The sequence below is a fragment of the Stegodyphus dumicola genome, chromosome 5 (genome assembly GCF_044657685.1).
Source record: "Stegodyphus dumicola isolate Sdum_Otavi_A_Nest chromosome 5, ASM4465768v1".
Taxonomy (NCBI): domain Eukaryota; kingdom Metazoa; phylum Arthropoda; class Arachnida; order Araneae; family Eresidae; genus Stegodyphus; species Stegodyphus dumicola.
Window position 1 is genome coordinate 212,515,325 of NC_140772.1, and position 24,354 is coordinate 212,539,678.

The 24,354-nt window shown below is 33.1% G+C and overlaps 1 protein-coding gene across 2 annotated transcripts in view; it reads left to right on the top strand.

The window, feature by feature from the left end:
• Positions 1–24,354, top strand: part of LOC118184647 (xibalbin-1-like) — a 107,288-nt gene that overhangs the window by 77,425 nt on the left and 5,509 nt on the right. For both annotated transcript variants that reach the window (XM_085817643.1, XM_085817645.1), the window contains exons 2-3: positions 3,712–3,814; positions 18,815–18,875. In XM_085817643.1, coding sequence (XP_085673769.1) covers positions 3,733–3,814; positions 18,815–18,875 — 143 coding nt within the window. In that variant the 5' untranslated portion in view covers positions 3,712–3,732. The remainder of the gene's footprint in view (positions 1–3,711; positions 3,815–18,814; positions 18,876–24,354) is intronic.

The following is a 24,354-nucleotide window of genomic DNA, read 5'->3' on the forward strand; positions in this document are numbered from 1 at the left end:
GTTCATGTCTCGTAATTAAAAGTTATGCAATCAATTATCTGTTTTCTCAAAAATTGAAAAATATTTTAAATGTATTGTGCTAAATGTATAACATTTCTCTCCGTGTTTTATATAACCTTCAAAAAAACTTTTAAAAACTTTTTATATTAATCTCCCCTTCCTCGGTAAGAAGGAAAATAAATGTTGAATACTCTGAATTTTTTAGATAATTGTAAAAGATACTTTTCCTCAAACTTATTTATTGATTGGCATTGATAGCAGAAGCATACATGAAAATATGTTAAATTTGAAACAAATTATGGTTAGAAAAATTTATGTGATAAAAACTTGGTAAATCATTATCCTATGCAAAATAAGAAAGGTTACCAAAATTATAACACTATTTCCAATATAACGGCATTAAATTTTTTAATATCTTCTAAAATAGTAATCCTAAGCGTCTGACGTTAAATCAAATATGCATGTACAATAATTTTGAAAAGTATTAAATACATCTAATGTTCTACAAACCACAGTTATTGTTTAATCTCGTTTATCCACTTTTGAAATACAAATTGTGGAATACTATATAAACTTTTAACTTTCCGAATATCCACTAGATGGCGCTGCGCTCAAGGTATTCAATGTAGTGTAACTAGAATACTTCACATTAAATGTTGTGTTTCATAACGTCTCTAATCAATGTAATGTGCCATTGCTGGATGTCTTAATTTTCAGAAGTTAATCTGTACTAATAACTTTTCACGGTTATTTGGCTAGTAATCTATTTTAATGTTGTGCAAATTTATTATTGATTATACATACTGTCGCCAAGGCATACACATTGTAAAAGATGCTAAGGTATCAATATTATATTATTTTATATTATATTATTATATTTTGCTTACACAGTACTCAAATGTATAGTGAAAGAGTAAACTGCTTAACTTTTTAAACTGTGTTACTGAAAGAGAGAAAAATCTTTCTCTGGAAAAATATTCAAGTTTCATCTGGCAATTTTTATATATGGTTTAAAATTTCCTGGATTAATATACCGGCTATATTAGTTTTATTTACATATTAAAATACTTACCATTAAATATTCCTTCCTATTTGAATTCCCCTCCTCTTTTATTTTATTTGATTCATTTATTATCTCAAAGTGCATTAGCCAGAAGGGCTATTAAAATTTCGTTTTGGCATTCTGCGTTGGTACACCATAAACGGCGTTTCACTTTTCAAACTATTGCCACCAAATATTAGAGCCGTGCATTATATTTAAAGAAACTCAATAATCAAGAATCCGCATGAATGTAAATATGTTTGTCGCACTGTGAAAAAAAAAGCGGTACCCAGAGACATGAAATTTTAAATAGCGTAATCTTCCACTCGAATATGGGCATCCGGAAGCTCACATTTGGAATTTGCTTTATTATTTATTTCATATTTTATAAATTATAATGAATTTTTGATTAACAAACTCTAATGATTTCAAAGCGAGCAATGGCAACACTTTATAGGGAAAAATATTATTACCAGCGCACGAGACTGTTGCCACTATGGAAAATGAGGGCGAAAATTAGCGTATTCAGTATTTTTAACTAATATGTCTGATTTTAGCTTTTTTTTTTTTTTTTTTTTTTTTTTTTCAAGTGGACATCGACCCAGAAAAGAATGGTAGAATGTTTGGTGATAGCTATAGTAGTGACTAATCGCTAACAAACACACAAACATTCTTCTTTTATATATTTTATTTGGGCGAATTCAAAGATTTGGAGAGAATTTTACTTTTATTTTCGATGTTCAAAGAACAAAAACAAAACAAAAAATATTCCTTTGTCATTCTCTTAAAATAAAACTAAAGTGAATGTGGTACCATCTTTCAACTAAATTTTTGTTGAAAGACAAAGGTGTGAAAGGAGCATTATTGAATTTTAAATTATTTCTTTGACATTTAAGAAATGTCTGATTTTAGCTTTTAAGCAAAAATGCCAAGAATTAAATGGCTGTTTCAACAGTGACTTCAATTGCATCATAGTAAATGTTCTGTCTTGGATCATCCTTAGAATGTTTATGCATTGCATTAACAAGTGATTCTAAAACTAACAAATTATTTTCTTGCTTTAGAAATAAATACATAGACGACTTTTATTTTATAACAAGAACCTTAAAGTAGAAATTATCCATGTCAATTTCTCTATTTTTCTGTGGTTATAACTAACGTACTCATAATCAAAATAACATTTTCAACCAAACCATCAAATACCCTTGACTGTATCTTTTTCATATTGCCAGCTTTAAAAAGAAAAAAAAATAAGCTGTTTAAATGGAAACAATGAGTATCAAATATTTGTTACATCTCATCTGAGAAACTATATGTTAAAAGCAAGCCAACGCAGAGGTACCCCTGATGTATAATTAGGCTATAAGGTAGTTCTCCCGCCTTCCTAGCGTGCATTCGTGGTATAATGGTTCTGCACGCTTGGCCGGTATTCCAGAGGTCCGTGATTCGATTCCCGGCGAAGGCGATTGCTCATTTTTCATCTTGCCTGCTTCCAAAAAATACCTAATGTCTCTGCAATGGCACCCGAGCTAAAAGGGTGTTGGATGATGATTCTCCGCACTCAGGATTTGGCGATTTAAAATAAAGCTCAGTCGCCATTTAAAAGGGGGAGTATATAAGGTATTTCTCCCTCCTTCCTAGCGCGCCTTCGTGGTGTAGTTGTTCTGCACACTGGGCTGGTCTTCCAGAGGTCCGTGGTTCGATTCCCGGCGAAGGCGTTTGCTCAATTTTCATCTTTCAAAAAATACCAAATGTCTCCACAAGGCTAAGATAACCATGGTAGTGCGCTAGGAAAAAAAGGCTCCCAACCCTGGCTTAATAATTGCCATGGTTAAGCGCCACAAACCTTAGAGGTTAACACAGTTAAACGCCTGAACCCCTGGAGGCGATCCAAGGAGGGATAACCCCCGGTCAACCCACGTTGACTTACATGATACTCACAGTCTGGAAATACGTTTCTCGAGTCAAGGATTAGATGGCTAGTATCCACCAATAAAGTATATAATACCACAACGTAGTCCGTAAACTTCGATATTAAGCTATGTTACGTCCCCACAACGAAGGGGCAGACAAGACAGAACCAGTATGGTCACTACCGAGCCTGCATCTACCATCGAATGGTTCTAGTCACTGTGAAGACAGATTATTTACCCCAGAAGTTGAGCCTGTTTAGGTACAAGTCCTAGCAAGAACGTCGAAAGTTGCCTCGGGGGGGATAATGATAAGAGGACCCCACAATTAAAGACCATAACAAATGATAAAATATATGCTAACAACTATTATTTTCTTTTGCAGTCTTATTTTTGTTGGTTAAGTCAGAATTCTTCCTCCAACGCCCATTTTTCCTTCCTGGATTAATTTAGCTTACGAAGCAAAAGTTCAGAAGCAGATTAAGCTGAAAACAAAGCTTAAATTGCTTGTCTACTTTTGCTTCCTGTAAGGAAAAAAAAAGGGAGCTGTGTTGCTAATTTATTGTACGTTATCAAATTATGTTTTATAACCGTTATTTGCTTCTTGTTGGTCCAGACGCTAATTAACTTGCATGATTTTGGTGAACATAGCTCCTTGAAACCTGCATCTTTCTAAAAATCTTAAATAAATTCCTTAACGGGTAATTCTATTTGTGTCGCTATATGTTGTCAATTAAAATTGTGTTTCTTTCATTTCAGATTCATCGCTAAACGAAAATCATGAAATATTTGCTTCTTGCAACCGTTGTTGTGTTCCTGATTGCTCAGGTTATGGGGGCTGTTCCATATCCGGCCCCGCTTGGTAAGTAGCACTAACCATAATTTTCTCCGCTGCTGTAAAATATTCTCCGTTTTGAAATTCTGAATTACTTTATTATTATTACTGAATATATTACTTTTTCCATATCTATGATGTTAAAGAAATAACTGGGCAATTTCAGTTGCCCACTCTGCTTCTAAAATTTAAAATTTTATTTTGATAGGTTTGGTCTTTCTTCTTTAGTAAGACATAAGATGACTATAAACAATTAAATATCATAAACTGGGAATAAAGTAATTAAATGAAACTACATTTTGGAATTTCAATATTGGGTAATTTCAAGGACATTTAATTCATTATATTTTTAACGATTTTTCAAAATTAGGAAAGAAGATTTTTTTTCCTTCAGTTAATAAATTATGCTAATTTATTTATTCGCAATTTATGTATGTTCTTAAGCCGAGCACTACTGAGAACAATACAATTATGAAGTCTAATAGAATGCTGAATGAGAAAACACTGCTTACGTTATTGTTTACCCTTTCTACTTGAAACGGCCACCGCGGGTTCCAGATAATTTCGATCTTCTGAGGGTTGGTTCCATTAAAGAAATGATGTTCGATACCAATATTTATTCAAGCTATCAAAAATATTCTGTAAGACACTATATGCCGGATGATTTATTCCAAAAACATCCCTGAGACATTTCACAAGATGATCGTCTTAGGGAATGGGTTGCCATGGAAAGGTGCACTATATTTGTTTATTTTAAAATCTATGGTAACCAAACATATTTCTTTTCTTCAGTATGAAGAAAATTCAGTAATTGTGGAAGATAAACTGTACTTCATACGCGGATGAGTAAGCAATATATCTCAAAATCTGCCACAGCTTTTCAGACATACAATAAAGTAACGATTACTTGGTAGGGTGATCGGAAGGTCGGATGGGGGAAAAGTAGCAAGCAAGATGCATTCATTATTTCAAATATTACATACTAGTAACTCGAAAAAATGTAAGGTCATACTGTATGTACCACAAAGAACAATGAAACCTGATGAAAAAAAGTTGGTAATTGAGTTTTGTTTGCCAGCTGTTTGACGTTTTCTCTCTGCTAGATCTTCTAGTCTCTGCAGAAGTGAAACCTCCATTGATGACGTTTTCTCCAATTCCTACCCACATTTCAATGCTATTTCAGGGCTTTATGTCCTCCGGTGTGAGAAATCCTGTCCCCGCTATCTGCAATCACTACTTCATCTCATATACATTTTGTACCTCTCTCATTCTGAGCCACATTAAGGATTTCTTCGTCTGTCACTTTATATTCCTCATCTTGAGATAACCATTCGCTCAAGTTTTCCATTCTTGCTTCATCACATACAAGCACTTTTTTTTAGCTTAGACAGCATGTCTTTCCGATTAGCCTTCTCAAGTTACTGGATTTCTGAAGATTCTTTTCCTGTCCATCACCTTCATTTAATAAACCTTTCCAAGACTTTTGAAACTGTTCAGATGACTGATTCCCACAACTGAGAAACGTAATAGGCAGCGTCCTTTAAGTTCACGCTTGGCAGACACTCAATTATATCTTCTCGTCGATTAATGGAATCAAAGTTCGAAAAGATTCTTGTGATAATTTCTTTTTAAAATTTTCAAAACCTTTTTTATCCATGGCCTGACAAACTGCCGTGATATATGAGGTAAAAGCATGGCATTTATTTCTCCATCTTGAAAATCTACCTTCAGCTAAGAAGGAGCATTATCCAAAAGCAACTGCGCATTTTTGGGAAAATTATTCTTAAAAGCTTGCAAGTCTGTGGCCCAAAGTCTTTAAAAAACCATTCTTTAAAAGTAATTGGACTGATCCTAGCACTAATTAAAATATCTGACTGGACAAACACTTTTGGTGCATTCTGAAAAGCTGCAAAGGTTTCTAAATTTTCCAAGTAAATTTCATTTTAAGCTTTGCTGTGGCAAAGATCGTTACTCGATCTTCACTTCGCTTGTAGCATTTGTTTTCCTCGTCTAGCAACTTATGAAATTTATCACTCAAGCTTTTCAGAGACTCATCATTTGATGAAATTTTCTTTACATACACATATGGAACAACCCATCCCTAGCATATGGAACAACCCATCCCTAGCATATGGAACAACCCATCCCTAGCATATGGAACAACCCATCCCTAGCATATGGAACAACCTATCCCTAGCTATAGGTACATATGGAACAACCCATCCCTAGCTATAGTTTTTTCACATATGGAACAACCCATCCCTAGCTATAGGGTCACACTCATAAATTTCTTTTCGGAATTTCAAGGCGTTTTCTTTTAAGTTTCTTTCAGATATTGAGACACCTTTGTTTTTGTGTTTAGTAAACCAAAGAAACAAAGCTTCGCTAATTTCTGTACTTGCATTTTTTCATTGTTTTTCTTTGTTCATAACATTAGTTATCATTCGCTCGGAACACCCTTTTCCTATCTCCTTTCGGTTTCTTTTTCAATCTCCTTCTGTCATTGCCCTAACAACGCATCAAAGAACAGGATACGTATATTCAAGGTAAAAATACTGTAACTGTAATCAGATTACTACCACAGAAATAGTAAACAAACAAAACGTCAACTCATCAGCAAATACAACTTGGTAATAACAACATCAGCAAATACAACAAACTGATTGAACTGAGCAGATGCAGGCTGCTGAATGTAGTGTACTACTTCACCCTAATAGAACTTATGTCCGAAAATGCGAACGGCCATAGTTACAGGGCAATGTTCGCAAGCGTAGAGGAGAAGGAAAGGATAAATAGTCATGTTAACACCTCCCGGTTAAATCATAGAAGATATTCCAAATTCCTTCCATTCACCACAATGGATGTTTCACAACTTCTACGGATGGATTCGCGGACCCGTTCAAAATGGGCAGGTGTGTCATGGACACGTGCTGCCGCTTCCAAGATCCTAGTGACGAGATCCATGTTATGGTCCATGTTACGGTCGTCTCGTACACCATGATCTTCACGTATCCCCAAGGTAGAAATCCAGAAAAGGCAGGACGGGAGGTGGCGTTGGCCACGCCACTGGTTCGCCTCTGCTAATCCTGCGATTAGGATATATCCTAGAGGTATTCCCGCAAAGGGCTGCTAAAATGTGCAGGCACCCCATCATGCTGAAACCATATGCTTCGGCGTACAGTTGCTGGAACGTCAACTATGAGATTCGGTAACACTCTCTTTCCACAAAATGTCCATAAAGAATTGAGTTAGTAAACTGATTCATCCTTCTCTTGCAACCTCTCGCCTGAAATGATTACACTTCCTACTGCCCATACACCTGCCAACATTGCCCTCTAGCGGTCGCCATTCGCATTTTCGCGAAATCTTGTTTATCATGGCATGACATACCAGTATGCTAAGTTTGGCAACAACGTCCTTATGAGACAACCTGTAGAATCCAAGTCAACAATAAAGCGCAAAAGCTCTTTGCTCGTGCAAAAGTTTGTGATTTTTTGCCGTATTTTTCCCCCAGCTGACCAGGTCGTATTAAACGGAAGGCCGTATTAGTGAAAGACAGATGACAGTCTTGCTTATACCGACTTGTATTGCTTATACATCTGCAGATGAAATGCAATTTGTCTCCCTTGGGTTTAATAAATTACAGTTTTCTAACATTGCACACTAAAACGTAAATTAAATTATTAACGTTATAAGGTATTTCTTCTGCTTTCCTAGCGTGCCTTCGTGGTGTAGTGGCTCTGCAACGCTGAGTCGGTATTCCAGAGTTCTGTGGTTCGATTCCCGGCGAAGACGTTTGTTAATTTTTCAATTATACTGCTTCCAAAAAATACCTAATGTCTCTACAACGTAAATTAAATAGTCGCACGGAAGTCTCATACTAGCAATGATTCTGTTGAATAAATATTTCCACAAAATATAATTAGCTATGGCTATGACACAATCTATCCATTACGTATTTCTTTTGTAGCACAATTAAATGTAGTATGTTGTCATTAAATGGAAGTTATTATTATGATTTAAGCTAATATACTGATGTTCGAACACAAAAGCGAGTTTACTGCGAGAGATTAATTCTCTTCATATATTGGTACTTGCAAATTATTGTTAAAATTATTATCTTTATTCTGATTAGAGAATTATTACCTCTATGCAAAATTATTCTATTCACTGTATCCTCAATGGAAACAAATATGGATCATATTATTAATTTGGATATAATTTTAAAAACATTCTTTGTACCCAAAATGAATAACTTATATATTTTACATGAAGCTACGGAATCCTGTCTAAAAATTTCTTATGAGTTTAAATATTTATTATAGTTTTTAATAAATATGATATTTTTAGTAAAATATCATATTTATTAAAAAATAAGCTATGTAAAGTAAAAATAATCTAAAAGCTATGTAAACTATTGTTTATTTCCTCAAACTTAGCGATATTATGCCATTTTCCTTCTTCGTCGCTAATTAAAACAATAGCTTTTATTTTAATGTTCATAATTTTACAAATTGTTATTTCAGGGTAAGAATAAATGTTCTAAGATTTATTTTTTATTTTTTAACTTAGAAAATTAAATTAAGTTATTTAATTGACATAATTCACTATTTTTATGTTTTTTGAGGCCGATTCATGGCTTAATAAAAGCTGTTTAAGAGGAAATTCTAACTATAATGATATTTTATTGAGATTTTTAATTTAATTTATAGGATTTTTATATGTTTCCTGATATTTTAAAAATTCAGTATTAAAGAAAATCCAAAGCTATGTTTTAAACAAAAATTTTTAAATGTTAATGAATTGTTTTAAAAATGTTAACAAATTGTCTTTTGATTACAAGTCTTTGAATGGTTTTAAAACAGTAACAAATATAAAATTGAGCAAACTCTGTTTAAGAACAACAACCTTTTAACTCCACACAGACACCTGATTGAAAAAACTTTCTTCTAACGTTTGGTCTGTTTATGATAATGATAAGATATCTGCTGAATAAATTATTAAATAAAAGTCTTTTGGCCCTGATGTGGAAAAAAATTTAAAAACGTTTATCAAAAACTCATGGCTTGCAAATAATAAACGTCAAGGCATTAGTTCTTTTACTTATTTTTTTCTGTTATTACTTATAACACGAATTCTAGCTTTCGAATTTATTCTGGTTTAATAGCATTTGCGAATTAGCATATTATTAGTTTTTATTAAACTTTTGTGTCATTTAAGATTATTTTATCTGAAAGTCTCCTTCCCCACCCGCTCTTAATGGCTTACAATTTTAATCCCAAAGGGCGTTGGTCCAGAAGGGCTATTAATTTCGATTTGGCATTTTGCGTTGATATACTATAAACGGCGAATCACTTTTAAAATTGTTGCTACCAAATATTAGAGCCCTGTGTTATATTTAATCAAATTAAATAATGAAGAATCTGCATAAATGTATGTATGCTTCTCAAAACAACGGTACCTACAGCCATCAAATTTTGCAAAATTTGAATAACCACGTCTCCATCCGAATATGGGCATCTGGAAGCCCAAATTTGGAATCTGTTTTATTATCTATTTCATATTTTGTAAAGCATTTGTGAGTTTTTGATTATGAAACTTAACGATTTCAAAGCAAGCCATTGCAACACTGTACGAAAAAAAATTTATCCTAGCGCTCAAGACAGAATATCGGAAGACATGCTCTTTTAAAATTATTTTGTGATATTGTTATTGAATCGAATTTTATGGTTTAAGTGTGAAGAACATGATATTTAATAAATAAAATTAACAGACAAAACGTTAAAAAGAATCCCTTTAAGCCCTTTCAGGTGGGTTTTTTTTTTCGTTTTTGCTCTTCCTGAAACTCTGAAGATGCTACAATTAAGCGCTAATGATTCTAACAGATGAATATTAACAATTTGCAGTTTGCCCGCTCCTGGAGTACTGGAATTTAGTTTTAACAAATTAGTTGCTGTTTAAATATTTTTTTAACCTTTTTATATCATTGCAACTAACTCTGTCAGGGCAACTGTCTCTCATTCACATTGCACAACAGAAATGTATTGTATATTTAAGAACAGACAACGAGCGTCGAGGGAAAAATTTAACCTGCTGTGAGAGATGTCTGGTGTCTGAGTTTGGATGTCTGTCGGGTAGGTGGGTGTAGCAGGAAATTATGTGCTTAGTTAAAAATGCCGTAACGTCTAAATGTGGGTATACTTAGGCTCCTGGGATCTAGAGTACCTACTCCTAGATCTTGAAAGTAATAATTCCATCCCTCTGACTTGTACTTTGCTTATTTTTATTGTATTGCTAGTAACTGTATTAAATTCCTAGAGTTCTCAGCTATGCATGTTGTTAACCCTTTTAATTGTAATTTTCAGTTTGTACAACTTTGTTAGTAGTATAGACGCATAAAAGGGAAGGTTCACTTTTGCTTTGATGTACTTATTGTAGTCAGTGAATTTATTGTGCGAGTGAAAAAAGGGTTTACACATGTGTTCTAACATCTTTTTCCATTTTATAGAAATTCAGTTTCCCATTAGTGGCGCTCACATTCAATCAAAATATTTCAGTTTCCTGCTTTCTTAAGGCCAAATACGAAATTCCTAATTCGGGTTTCCAGGTTCCCATGTTCGGATGGAGGACTATATTACTCAAAATTTGATTACTCTTGGTACCGTTGTCTTTTAACAATTTGAGAAACATACATAAATAATTCATGTTGATTCTTCGTTATTTATTTTATTTAAAATACAGGGCGATAATATTTGGTGGTAACAATTTTGAAAGTGATTCGACGGAAAATGCCATTTTGAGACTAATAGCCCTTTTTGGGTTAAAGCACATTTGGGCTAAAAAGTACTTATTTCCTATACCTTGTAGAGTTCCTCACTTTGTAAAAGCTAAGTTGCTCTAAAGCTCAATCAAAATATTTCAGTTTCCTGCTTTCTTAAGGCCAAATGCGAAATTCCTAATTCGGGTTTCCAGGTTCCCATGTTCGGATGGAGGACTATATTACTCAAAATTTGATTACTCTTGGTACCGTTGTCTTTTAACAATTTGAGAAACATACATAAATAATTCATGTTGATTCTTCGTTATTTATTTTATTTAAAATACAGGGCGATAATATTTGGTGGTAACAATTTTGAAAGTGATTCGACGGAAAATGCCATTTTGAGACTAATAGCCCTTTTTGGGTTAAAGCACATTTGGGCTAAAAAGTACTTATTTCCTATACCTTGTAGAGTTCCTCACTTTGTAAAAGCTAAGTTGCTGTTGAACGTGAAGAATCTTAAGAACTGTTAAGCGAATAATCGTTTGAGTTCGTGTGACAAGAAACAACAAGATGGAAGGCTAAATAACCCATTATTATTCAAATAAGTTTTAACAGAACTCCGTCTTGAAGTGTACAATTAAAGCCGACACGTGCGCTTGAACATAAGAGGCTAAGAAGTAAACTAAAACTAATCCCAACTAAAAAGAGATATAGCCGAAGCTACCAAAGTTTTAATGGAGTTGGCCTCCTAAACACGAAATGAATACTAAGCTATCAAGGGCTTTCATTTTACGGCCGAGTGTAATAACAACAGCTTTGAGAGAGAGTTGCCGAAAAGGCGCACGCGCGCTAATCAGAAACTCTGATTCTCTCTAACTCAGCAAGTAGGTTTTGGTTTATTGAGATTATGGCAAAGCACACTAGGGCTATCTGCCTAAGGGTAGGGATACCTTCGTGGAGGACTTTCTAAGGGAAACTGGCTCGTATATAAGTTACACATGGGGAAAACCACGAAAACGGCCATGCAGCCAGCCCGTTCGCGGGATTCGAACCTCGGACCGAACTACCAGTGTTCAGCGACTTTACCGCTCGGCCGCATTATGTATTCAGACGTGATGTTACGTTCTGGCCGAAAGTAGTAAGTTATATTAGTTAAGTTAAGAATTTGATAGGAAAGAAGTTTAACTCAAAATTTAACTGTTAATAAAATTAGCATAATCCTTACAACCTAAAACACTAAATATTAAATACTATGTTTGTAGTTGCTTAAAAATGAAAATGGATATGAAACTTGATAATTACATTTCTCAGATTAAATAAAAATTTATTACACGTAACTTCACTTTATTAAAATAAAATAATTTAACAGAGTAAGTAACGTATCAGCTTTATAAAATTAATTTTGGGTTCGTATATTATGGCCATATAACTATATATTACCAAGTGTTTGCTACATCGTTCTACAGGTACTTGGAGAATCTGAATAATATTTTCATATGCTGTAGCAGTAATTTTTCATAAAACTTAATAACAAAAAGAAATAAGAAGGTGCGACATTTTTTATTATTTACAAAAGAAATAAAGCTAAACTTTTGTTACATTGACATATCTATCGCATTCTGTATTTACAGCAACAATTTTTGAATAAGCACTTGGATTTTCAAAACTTACAATTAGTTTTTACGTTTATAATTTGTATTCAGTGTGTCAAAATTTGTAAATATTGGTTGTTTTTAGTTCGGACCTACTTCGGTTAATATTAAAGATAAACTGTAAAATGAATGGATACAATATTGTGTCGGAAAATAAGTAATGTTACATTATTTTTAAATAAAGCTATATTCCTATAAGCTAAGTAAGAGTGAAAATGCAGAGCACAGAAATGCTTTTTTCAAATGCTGAAAAACTCTGAATAAACAAAAATCAAGCACGCAGCTAAAACACTTCGACAAAAGTTGAATAAATATTTGATGTACTCGAGGCCGACTTATAAGCTAAGCTTGCTGAAGTATAATGGGCACGGCTACAATGACAATATAGTGTTGAGCTCGAAGTATCCAAGAAAATAATGTACTCACGCAAGAAAGATGACTACTGAGCATAATGATTGTCTTCTTTGAAAGCAAGAAAAATTAATCTTGAACTGAAAATTGTCTGATAACAACGGACATGATTTACACGTTCAACAAATCTTTTTGAGAGGAGAAGGCATACTGTGCAGTACTCCAAGACAATTTGATCTGTGTGATTCAACTGGATTTAATTATTTAGGTTATGGTAAAGCATACATTGGTCATCTGTTAAAAGCGGTGATGTCTTCGTATAAATCTTTTCAATAGAAAATGCTTTGTATTCACATTGCACATGGGTAAACCCACGAAATTTCACATGCAGCCATTCTTTTGTCGAGATTATTCTGAAGTGGGAGATATGAAATATGCACTGCCCTCAGCGGGACCTCAACTTCTCGAATACACGCCGAGTGTGCTATTGTTACACCACGAAAGCATGCAGAAAAGAAGGGAAAAAATACCTTACATACTTCCTCTTTTAAGAACGACCGGGATTAGGTACCCAATTGCCCAATACTGGTGGTAGCGAATTATTGTCCATCACCTTTTAGTTCAAGCGCCAGGTTGTGTGTGGGTGTATATTATTACTGTTATTTTTTTCAACAAAAGTTTTTAAAAAAACAATAAAATTAGCACATACAGTGAACCTTCTCTAAAACGACTACCTGCGTTTCCAGGTTAATCTGATGGTCTGATGGTTTATTGAATGCTCATATTTATTTGCATTCTTAGAATTACTAATCATCTTAGAGAAGAGGTGGAGATGAGAAGGTTCATTGTATGATTTTTTATTTTAAAACCTTTCTGTTGATTACAAAACAGAAATAATCTTAATTTCAACAATACCAAATAAAGGAATTTTTTTAAGAAATAAATAAATAAATAATTTAAAATAGTCCGTAGACAACAAGAATATCAATGAATTTTGGTTTGCTGATACCAGTATTAATTTCATTGTTTACAAGAAATCCATTGACGTCAGTTAGAAAATTAGTATAAACCAATATAAGTAAATAGAAAATTTATTTGGCGTCCATTTCGATTATATTATTACTAGTAAAAGTCAATATAAATCAACACAAACCAGTAGAAAGTGCTGACATTGATTTTCGTTGTATGGGTATCAGTTGATACCAGTAAGAAAAACCCACAGATATCAATAGAAGCGAGTACAATTCAGTAGAGAATAAAAGAATTCTATGGGTACCAGAAAGAAAGTTTTACTGATTTCTATGGGGCATTTTGAGACCATATAAGGAAAATCTACAGTGACCAATAGAAACCAGTAAAAGTCATTAGAAACCCATAGAATTTTATGGATACACATAAAACGTTTTGCTGATTTCTATGGGGCACTTTTTAGCAGGGCAGTCATTAAGTTACATCGATGTAGGAACGTGCAATGCCCTCGCGGGGACTCGAACCCTGGCTTCTGGAATACGCGTAGTGTGTGCTACCGTTACAACAAAATGGCATGCGGAAAAAATACATTATAGAGTGTAATTGTGCGTGGCTTGTTATAACCATAAGACCAACTTGTTTGGTTATGTGGTTCGGGTTGGTACCTTATAGAGTATTCCAAAATTGAGACAGGGAAAGAAGTAATACATTGCAGATAATATGGCAATACACATCTTTTAAAAAAGTAAGTTTTTCTTTTTGCTTCCGAAAGTTATCTCTTATTTGCGACCTCGCAAACAAAGCTTAAGACAATCACACTACATTTTTGGTTTGTGTTTGTCCGTTCATTTTCAATTTCAGTTGTACCTTCCACCACCCCTAATTTTTCCTGTTTTAGGTTATAATCTTTGAGACATTTACAAAATCATATTTAAATTCTGCTGTTTTTAAATAGAATGTTAATCATTAAACAAATAAAAATTCGTGATTCTTTTACATTTCAGAAGTTTCATTAGAAGTCGTGCAAAAATAATTTATCTTCCGAAATGCATATTTTAGCTCAGGAGAATTTCCGCTTAATCTAAAATTAAGCCCAGAGTAAAAAACGTAAAAATATAATTTATTGATTAACGGGAAGGAAGTGCTTTTTACTAATTACCATTTAACCAAAAATAATACATTGACTTTGCCATTAGTTATTCAACAGAATTCAACGAAGCATTTTCACCTCTTCTCGAATGCAAAATAAAACTAATGGCATTTTATATCTTTTCGCAAGATTTAAACAGTGACGTTTTCACTGCCTAGTGCAAAGTAACCGTATTCTTATTCCGCTCTGTATTTTGTACACTTTTGGATGAATTTAATCTACCAGTCTTTTCACGTGGATAAAACATTAATTTTTAATATTAGTCAAGTAACTACATTTTCAAGGAAGATGTACTTAGCTAACTGAAGTATTTTCACAGAGAAGAATTTAAGCTGGATTCTTGAATAATTCTTTTCCTCCACGTTCCTTCCTTCTGCCTTCAGCCTGCTGAAACTGCCCCTCCCTCTCTCCTCCAAATATGTTGTCAAATGAATTATTTAAATACTCTAAAACCTTTCATACTCTAGAGAGCTTAAACCTTATTTATATTTATATTATATTATATATTGTTACCGACACGCAAACCTACTCAGAATGTCATTAATGCGCGGGTAAATTTCCTAGGGAAAGATTGTTGATCCCAGGCCCAGTTGATCATAGATCGTATGCTATAATTTCCCAAGAGATACTTTCTTAACATAGAATTGCATTTCCTCTCTATTTTCTCAGTGGTGTTGCTTCAGGGTAATATTTTAGATACAGTATCGGTAGATTCAACGAAAGAAAACTTATTGTATTAATATATATTTTCGTTGCAAGATTTTACGTTAAAAATTAAGTTTCGATTACTTGAAGGAGAGAACTTCATTATTTATTTAAAAATTACCTGACACATATTTTTAAACTTTTACTCAACTATCTCTCAACATTTCTAACATGTTTATACATTAAATTTTTGTGCAAAAATCAATTAGTTTTACACCGCTTTTAATTCGAATCCTAATAACAGATTGAGCTTCTAACATTATCTTCTCCTTAAGCTTAATGAATTTAAACTGTTCTGATTATCGCAAAGTTAACTAGGGCATCTGCAAGTAGAAAGAAGGATGCTTTCGTGGAGGATTTTATAAAATAAACTGACATGTCGTTACGTTACCCGTGAGGAAAACCGAGGATGTTTTATATGGCCAGTTCATCAAACAGCCAAGAGCTAGTATTCCACAATTCTAGTGACGTGGTCACCAATGTGTCTAATCGTAAAGACCTAATTTCTGTTATTATCTTCTTTTGTAATTTAAAGTGGAACACTCAACGATCTCAACAGTCTGTAAAATCATAACTTCAAGTTTGTCAGTTTCTACTTTCCTGCTGTAGACAAACGTACGACTATCAACCGAAGATCGAAACCATAACTAATTTTCAAGCTTTTATCAAGTACCCTATCAAGTACTATCAAGCCAAATATTGAAACTGCTGTTCATTTGTCTTTGAATTTTATTAAATTGTACTGTGGTTTATGTCCTTGCAATGCTATACAGAACACATGAGTCCTCAAATCTTGCCAATTCTCAAATCTTGGACATTACAAACGTAATTTTCCTCCTATTCTCTCCCTTTATGTGTAGACCTATCTGATAATATCTGGTATTAAAGTTTTGGACTGGTTAATAGTCCTGATCTGATTCTCGTTGAAACCTGTTGTCATATAATAGGTTACAAAATTGCTCTTACGAAACCTGCTACAAAGATTAAATTGCAAGAAAACATTGTTAGAGTTTGGATCCATAAAACTGGCACGAATTGCATTCAGAATTTGAAATATTTTGTGCAGGACCACTGCAAGGCTGTCATCGCAGATAGTGGAGGATTTACTAAACAACTGAAGTAATCTTATGCGTGTATATACATATACACTGCGAAAAAAAAACATAGACAGTTCTATATCTCCCGTTTTATTGGGCCAATTGACAAAATTCAAATTGCGTTTTTCACGTCTCGAAAGCTCAACTTAGAATATATATTAGATTTATACGCAGCACTGTTCTAATATAAGTATTTTGACACAAAATTGGACTTTTTTTAAATGACATGATTTTTTTTTTTCCATATTTCGATTCTACGACTCAAATTATGCCTAATATTGATTTTTTTTAAATTTGGTGCGAAAGTTATAAAGAAACTTAAAAATTTATTTTGCCGCATTTTGTTTTCAGTTTGCGCCACTTGTCGAACTTCTTCATTTATAGCAACCTATTTTACTTTTCTTTTTTTCATTGTAAACCAGCGAAAAAAGTCATCGTTTACTATTTCAAATAAATTTAACAAAATGCGTAAACTACATTTGGCATTATTATCATTTATGACAAATATGCCAAATTTCAAAACGTGACAATATGTAATTTCACGTATATCCAAGAAAATTTGAATAAAAAACTAATTTTTTGCAGGTATACTTAGAAATACAGAAATGCATCTACTTTAAGGCCATGGTAAACATTTTATAGGTTATAAATTCAAAACGTTTTCGAAAAATTTATAAAAGTTTTTTTAAATAAATCATAAGAAAAAGATTGAATTTTATTTGGAATGAACCTAAAGTTCGAATTCTGGAAGAAGGAATTAATTAAGTTTAATAAAAAAGAGATATTAATAAATATATATCAAATTTAACTAACACTGAGGAGCTAAAATTTTGAGAGCTAAATTTTTAAAAATTACTTATGCGATTTTTACAAAAATTGGCAGTTTGGCACCGTTTGAGTCGTAGAATCGAAATATGGAACAAATTGGCATATCATTTCAGAAAAGTCCGATTTTGTGTCAGAAAACCTACATTATAACAATGCTATATATAAATCTAATACATGTCCTAAATCGCGCTTTCGAGACATGAAACACGCAAGTTGAATTTCGTCAATCGGCCTAGTAGAACGGGAGATATAAAACTGTCAATTCCCCCCCACACACACACACAGTGTTCATGTAATATGATTTCAATTATGTATATTTACATTAACTATAAAATTTGTATATCAGTTACTTTGATTCGCATTCTGTTAAACTCTGCAATTTTCACTTTTTTTTCCTTTTTCTGATTAATTAAGTGTAAATGATTTATTATTCCTAACAAAAGTTGATTAAGCTACAACTTTAATCTGTTGTAATTATATGAATCTTTACATAAAACATATACATGAAAACACTTAGTTTGTGCAAATTTTCGCAAATGATGAAGTTTTTTTTTATATGACGGGATTATTTGAAATCTATTACTTATGAATTTGAATTTTTGATCTTAGTGAAAATTGTGTTCTGAATTTCTTACTTTCTGTCTCTACTAATAATTTTTCAGCAGCTTAAAGCGCGAAAATACTAGGCATGATTATATTTTGTTTTAAAAAGTTGTTTTGTAAGTTTATATATATATATATACTATATATAAATATATGACAAAATATATGACAAAATATATGACATAATATGTATATATAAATATATGACAAAAAATTTATATTCTATATAGTATATATATGTATATATGTATGTATACTTTATTTTTTAATTTAAAAATTACTTGATGCTGATGATGTAGCAAATTTCAAAACCTTAATACTGCTTTAAAATGAAGTGTCTTCACAAAAAAAATCCCTTAAATTCTATTTGCTACTTATCCCCAATCTTTTGATAAGGTAGCATGTTTAATGCGTGATAATGGTCATGAAATGAACTATACTCTTCACGAATGCAGTACACTATAATTGTCATGCGCATCTGTTGATATCGTAGTAAAAATATTCCGTTGCAACACAGATTGTAAAAAAGATATCCCCTGTCTTGAAAATGCATTTTACACATAATACCAATTGGAAGCTAAATGGAAACAATCTCAAACAGACGTTATAAACATAGCTATATCATGAAAAGTGGTAAATCACTTATTACTAACTGCCATTCGAGACAAAGATAAAAATATTGAAATAAATATAATTTACCTATTCATAATATATGTTTGTCTAGACGGAACAGTAAATGATATCTGTGAATCTATTTGCATTTTATGTTAGAAAATATGCTGTTACAGATTAGTTTAAAAACCTAATGATCAGAAATATAGTTATGTAGTACAATTATATATAATAGTATCTATCAATAAATTCCAAATTTTTTCGTAAATTTAATAGTATATCCTTGTTTTATTTCAGATCATCAGATGTCAGAAGACTACAACGAAAGTCTTGAGAACTACCTGATGAGAACCGACAAGTGAGTTGGAGTTCTAGCGATAAGAAATTTAAAAAATATAACTTATAATATTTTCACTAAAAAAAGATAAGGATAAATAATACTTTTATCAGAGTTTCGAAGCATATGAAATTGAAATTAATAATCGCGTTTTAATAGTCTTAATCATACCAAACAGATATTATAAAGAGCATTCTAATCAAACTGAAACTTTACTACATTTTTAAATCAAACGCAGCTGTGTTAAGATTACTCAAAACGTATACTTCTAATCCATGTTTAATTGAACGTTTTGAATTTATTTTACATCAGCTGAAAATTTTTAAAATAATACAGGTCAAATTAAAGCAAATTTTAAACTTATACTTTTATCTTTAATTTTCGGCATCGTATGTCGGCAACACTGCTGTGCACCATAGGACATAACTTTGAGTTTAATTTATTATAAGCCACTGCCTTTGGCTTATGCGTTAATGTTGAGCTATGTGTTTGGATAGCATCCATCTCTAATGACTATTCACAGAATGTTTCAAAAGTACATTGATGGAACAATGTACTTTTGAAATGAAATCCAACACCAAGAAAAAAACAACAGCGTGGAAAAATAAAATATAAGCAAAGCAATTGTCTAGTTAACATATTGACTTTATTAATATTTCAAGGTCACAGGTTGAAGTATGTTCCAGAAGAGCCATTTTAAATGTGAAGTGATAGTGTATTAATACCAGCTGTAGTAGCCAAGATGTTTAATGCAAACGCGCAATGCATTGTGTCGCACAGATACGGTATGTCACTTAGTAGAATGGACGTCTATGTCTGTTGCACTTAATCGGTCAAATCAGCAGTGGTCCACTCTGTGTGTATATGATGATGGATTTGTAGTCCAGTTAGGTTTTTTTATATGCTTGATAGGTGAAAGATCTGGTCATCTTGCCAGCCAAAGCAACATGTCAATACTCTGTAGAGTATGTTGAGTGGTAGCGGGGTATGGGGACCAGCTGTTGAAAAATCCCCTTTGGAATATTGCTCAAAAATGGCAGCACAACTGTTGCAGTCACCAACCTGACGTATAAATCTGCTGTCAAGGTTTGTGGGATAACGATTAGAGAGCTCCTGCTGTCATATGAAAGAAACTTGTGTTACTGCTGTCATATGATATTGCTTCAAAGACGTAATTCCTAGTTTATATCCAATGTGTCTGTGCCACAGACAACTTGGTTCGAAGCACTCACCTGGCCTCCTAACCAACATATAGCTATCTCTGATACCAAGGTAGAAATGTCTTTTATCTGAGAAATAACAGATCTCCACTATGCCCTCCAATGAGCTTTAGCTTGATACCACTGAAGTTGCAAAGTACCACTGAAGTTGGTAATTTAGAGTTAGTGGAGTGACCGCTACAGGTCTACTACCGCTTAAAGCAAACGTAATTTGCCTGTTCATAGAGGCATTGCTAACGCCAATTGTTCGTTTAGCTCGAAATCTGAATAGACATCATCTTTCAGATGTACAAATAAGCCTCCTAAATTTCGTTTATCTAGCGCAACTCCTTCTTCGTGCTTTCCATCAGAGCAGTTTAACCTCCTTGATGAACCATCACACAACATATTTCTTCTTGTGTGTCGCAGTCTCGAGAATCAAGTTCTTTTGCTGGTCGTTTTTCGTGTTTTGTTGAGTCAAATGGAATTAATTAAAAACACCATCGCATTAATTGATCAGTTTAAGCATGTAATGTTGCGCGCTTCCAACCTGCACGCAACAATAGTGGTGACTGCTGAGAACTGGAAAGTAGACAAAGTCTTGAGAAGGGTTTAAATCCCTTTTTATTCAACTTTAGAAATTACAAATGCATGCTCTTGACGCTCACAAATTACGCCGACCCATCGGTAAAATAAAAATAAGAAACTAAAAAAAAGAATAGTAACAAGTGATTAACTACGAGGCTCTCTAAACGTAACTAACCTCACCGCGTTCTAAAATAATTTAGCAAACTTCTGAATATTACGTTGAAAGATTAACAATCTGCCGAGGCAAGCACAAAGGCCGAAACGCGTGGTTCTTCAATTTCTAACTAGCCACCTCCACGCTCGTGAAGCAAGAAAGCACACTTTCGAACTCGTTTCCCTTCTATTTAACTCAGATTACTTCCTCTGACAATTTGAATCCTTGCGCGTTCTACTAAAATTTACATACTCTGGCATTGGCAATTCCAGGGGAAAGTAAGGCTTGACAGGAAAGATAGTTTAAACTTAAAATAAATGTTAGTTAAAATAAATATAAACCCTACAAGCAATCCGTTGCAGCAGTAATCAGTTTAAGGAAGCAACCAATCTTTCTGAGCTTTTCTTTAACAATATGAAAATGATTCATTTATGAGTTAAATTCATCTTATATAAGTGCTTACAAACTATGCTGACTTGCATTCTAAAAATATTCAATCACTTTCTTAATTATTGTAACCCTTTTCAAGATATTATTTTTACAGGAATTTAGAGTACTATCTTCTGTTTCTTCACTGTAAACTAACTGCAATATAAAGCATGCGAACCATAATAAGTAATATTTAAGAACAATGTACGTTAGGTAAAATATCACTCAACAATGTGATAATGTCTGGTGTTCTTTGGTAGCACGAACTAACTTTACGTCAACAGACTATAGTTCCAAGTTTAAAGGGCAATAGTCCCTAAGTTTTAAGTGCGACAAAGTCCAGAGAAAGGGTGTAAATAAACTCCTATTAACTTAATATTATTCACAGATGGAACTGACTCATGCCTACAAAAGCCAACACTTTTGGCTTAATTCAAAAGGTAGCAACTAACTTCAAATAGAACAGAATTAAATTAGCCTAATGGCTTTTCACAAGTTACTTAAAGCGCAGGAATGCTCCGACTAGTAAACGTCGGCGTAAACAAGGCCAATGACAAGAAGAGCTCAAAGCCACTGAAATCTAATCGCTAATAAATCAAATATAACAACGTGACTTTCAGGCAGGCAGTACACGCTCTAAATGAACCTTCCCAAGCCTTCCTTTAAATACTAACTTCTTTCTATTTCATTTGTTTATACACTCGCTAACTCATTTACATTCTGGCAAGAAAGCATGGGTTGAAAGCGAGAATAATACGAAATGTTGTTTCAAAATAAAAGTAACTGTTAATTAACTTAAGTAAATTCCCACAATGTTTAAATAAACCGTTATAACCAATACCCTTGCATAGCATTTCTAGGAAGAAATAAAAAAATGTGTGATCATTCTTCTAAGCTTACTATTTATTTTATTATAATCAAGAAAAATGTTTGCTGTAGTTGAAGGTAATGAAAGGATCAGAAATTAATCTCTTTTTAAGATAAAAGACTTTTCTGCCAGATGAAAAATTAACTCTGATAGTTTAAAGCTTTTTCTTAGTAGCATTTATGTTTCTTGTTAACGTATATGTAATTAAGCGAATTAGTCGAACTGCTGGTTAATTTGCATTATTTTTTTTTCATGCAATGATTTTGTTAATAATAACAAAGTTAAACAGAAACCACTTTTATGGCATTTGAATACGAATTTATTTGATCAGTAAACACACGAGCAGCACTGTTTGACATAATAAAATATTGAAATGCGCTCGCTTTTGTTTCCATGGTAATGAATGATGTAACAATTATTTTCGAAAGTTGCTTGCCGGAATAGAAATTCAACCCCAGGACACGTTTGATGAGAAACACCAGTTGTTTCTGCTGCAAATTACTACGTATGTTTTGTTTAATAATGTTTATGTCGCTATAATATTAAAACTAATTTACCTTTTCTTAAATAACTGAAAATACTTCATAGTATAACTACTTTTCTATTACAAAGCGTACGCTTTTTATCTTCCAAAACTTGAAAGCATACGTCTATTAGTTGCAACTGGAAAATATACACCTTTATGTAAAATTTAAAACAAGACAGCAAAGTAATCTTAAACTGGAGTAGGTTTTGAATAAAACTCAAAGGTTAATTTAAAACCTTTCTTGGGTCTTATTCAAAATCTCTCTCATTCTAAGGTTTCTTTTTTCCCCTAATTTTAAGGCATTATTTAAACATATTATTCTCTCTGAAATGCCGTTCTCTAAACCTCACTCGTCTTCCATAAGCTTCAAAACTATGTTAGAAAATTTACGACCCATAATTTAGAGCTCATCTTAGAGAAAAACATATTTGCTTCATTTTATCTCAATATATACTGCTTACATAAGCTATGTAAATCACCCTTTAAACTGCACGGCACATAGTTTATCTTAAATTTGAATATTCAAACATTTAATGTTATGACACCCTTTTAGATTACATATTTGTAATGTAACGCTCGTAAGCGTATTTTCTTATAAAGTAGCAGTTTCTGGCAGATGATAATCTCTGATTCACTCATTACCGTTTTCATCATTATGATTCAGACGCCCAATCGGTATAGTGGTTAGCGACACTGACTGACGTACCGAATGGCCCGGGTTCTAATCCAGGAAAAAGCACGGATGTTTGCAATGTCTAATGTCTGTGCGGTATTGGAGACGCTAAATATGCGGCGAGCTGAAATTCGTCTCCAGACGTTGGTGGTAGGAACAGAGGGGCGGAAAGAGGAGACTCTCGAACCCGTCCCCCTTCAGAGCTCTCCGTCAAAATTAGAGGCGGAACTGGGCAAAGCCGTACTGTTGCTGTTGTGCTCAAAGATCTTACCAACAATAGGCACAGTCTTGTACTGCTTGGCATGATGTATTTCGTGAATTTGTTCTGATGCTACTGTCAGAAAACTGAGATAAGTCACAACTACAGCAACAATAATGTTATGATTACGTGTGTTGGTTATAAGAAAACGACTTCTACAGGGAGATGAAGTTGCTTTTCATTTTAGCATTATCACAGTTTTTACAGAATAAAGGTTTAAAGATGAACAAGTTAAGAAGAGTCCTAATTGCTATTAACATTCTTATATTCAGGCCGTTTAACTTTTTATGAGATATTATGTCTCTCATTTAAAAATGGAGCAAAATCTAAAGCTTATGATCATTTCAAACATTATTTTATGAAATATATTTTATTTTTTATTAAATACATCCGTATAAAAACCGTAAAGTACCCCTTTCATGTTAATAAAACACTGCAGCATTAGTAGCACATGAAATGAAATTAATTAGACCAGTCATTAACATCGACTCATTCTGGTACATATGATCCAGCTGTATCTAACAAAAATTATAATCAGAAAAGCTAGTGCATTGTGATTAAACACCGTTTAAAGAACTGAGCGCCGTTTTAAAAAGAACAATCACATGTGTCAAAATCACTAAACAGTTTACACGCAAGTCCTACAATAAAACGTCTTTTACTATGGTGCCCAGTTCAGCATTGGAAAAGATGCAACTTCATCATTGTTTGGTGGCGATCTCGATACCTAATCAATCGCTCGCACTACAAAACAATTTGAATGCCATAATCTACTACACGAAATCTCTTTTAAGCAGCGGTATG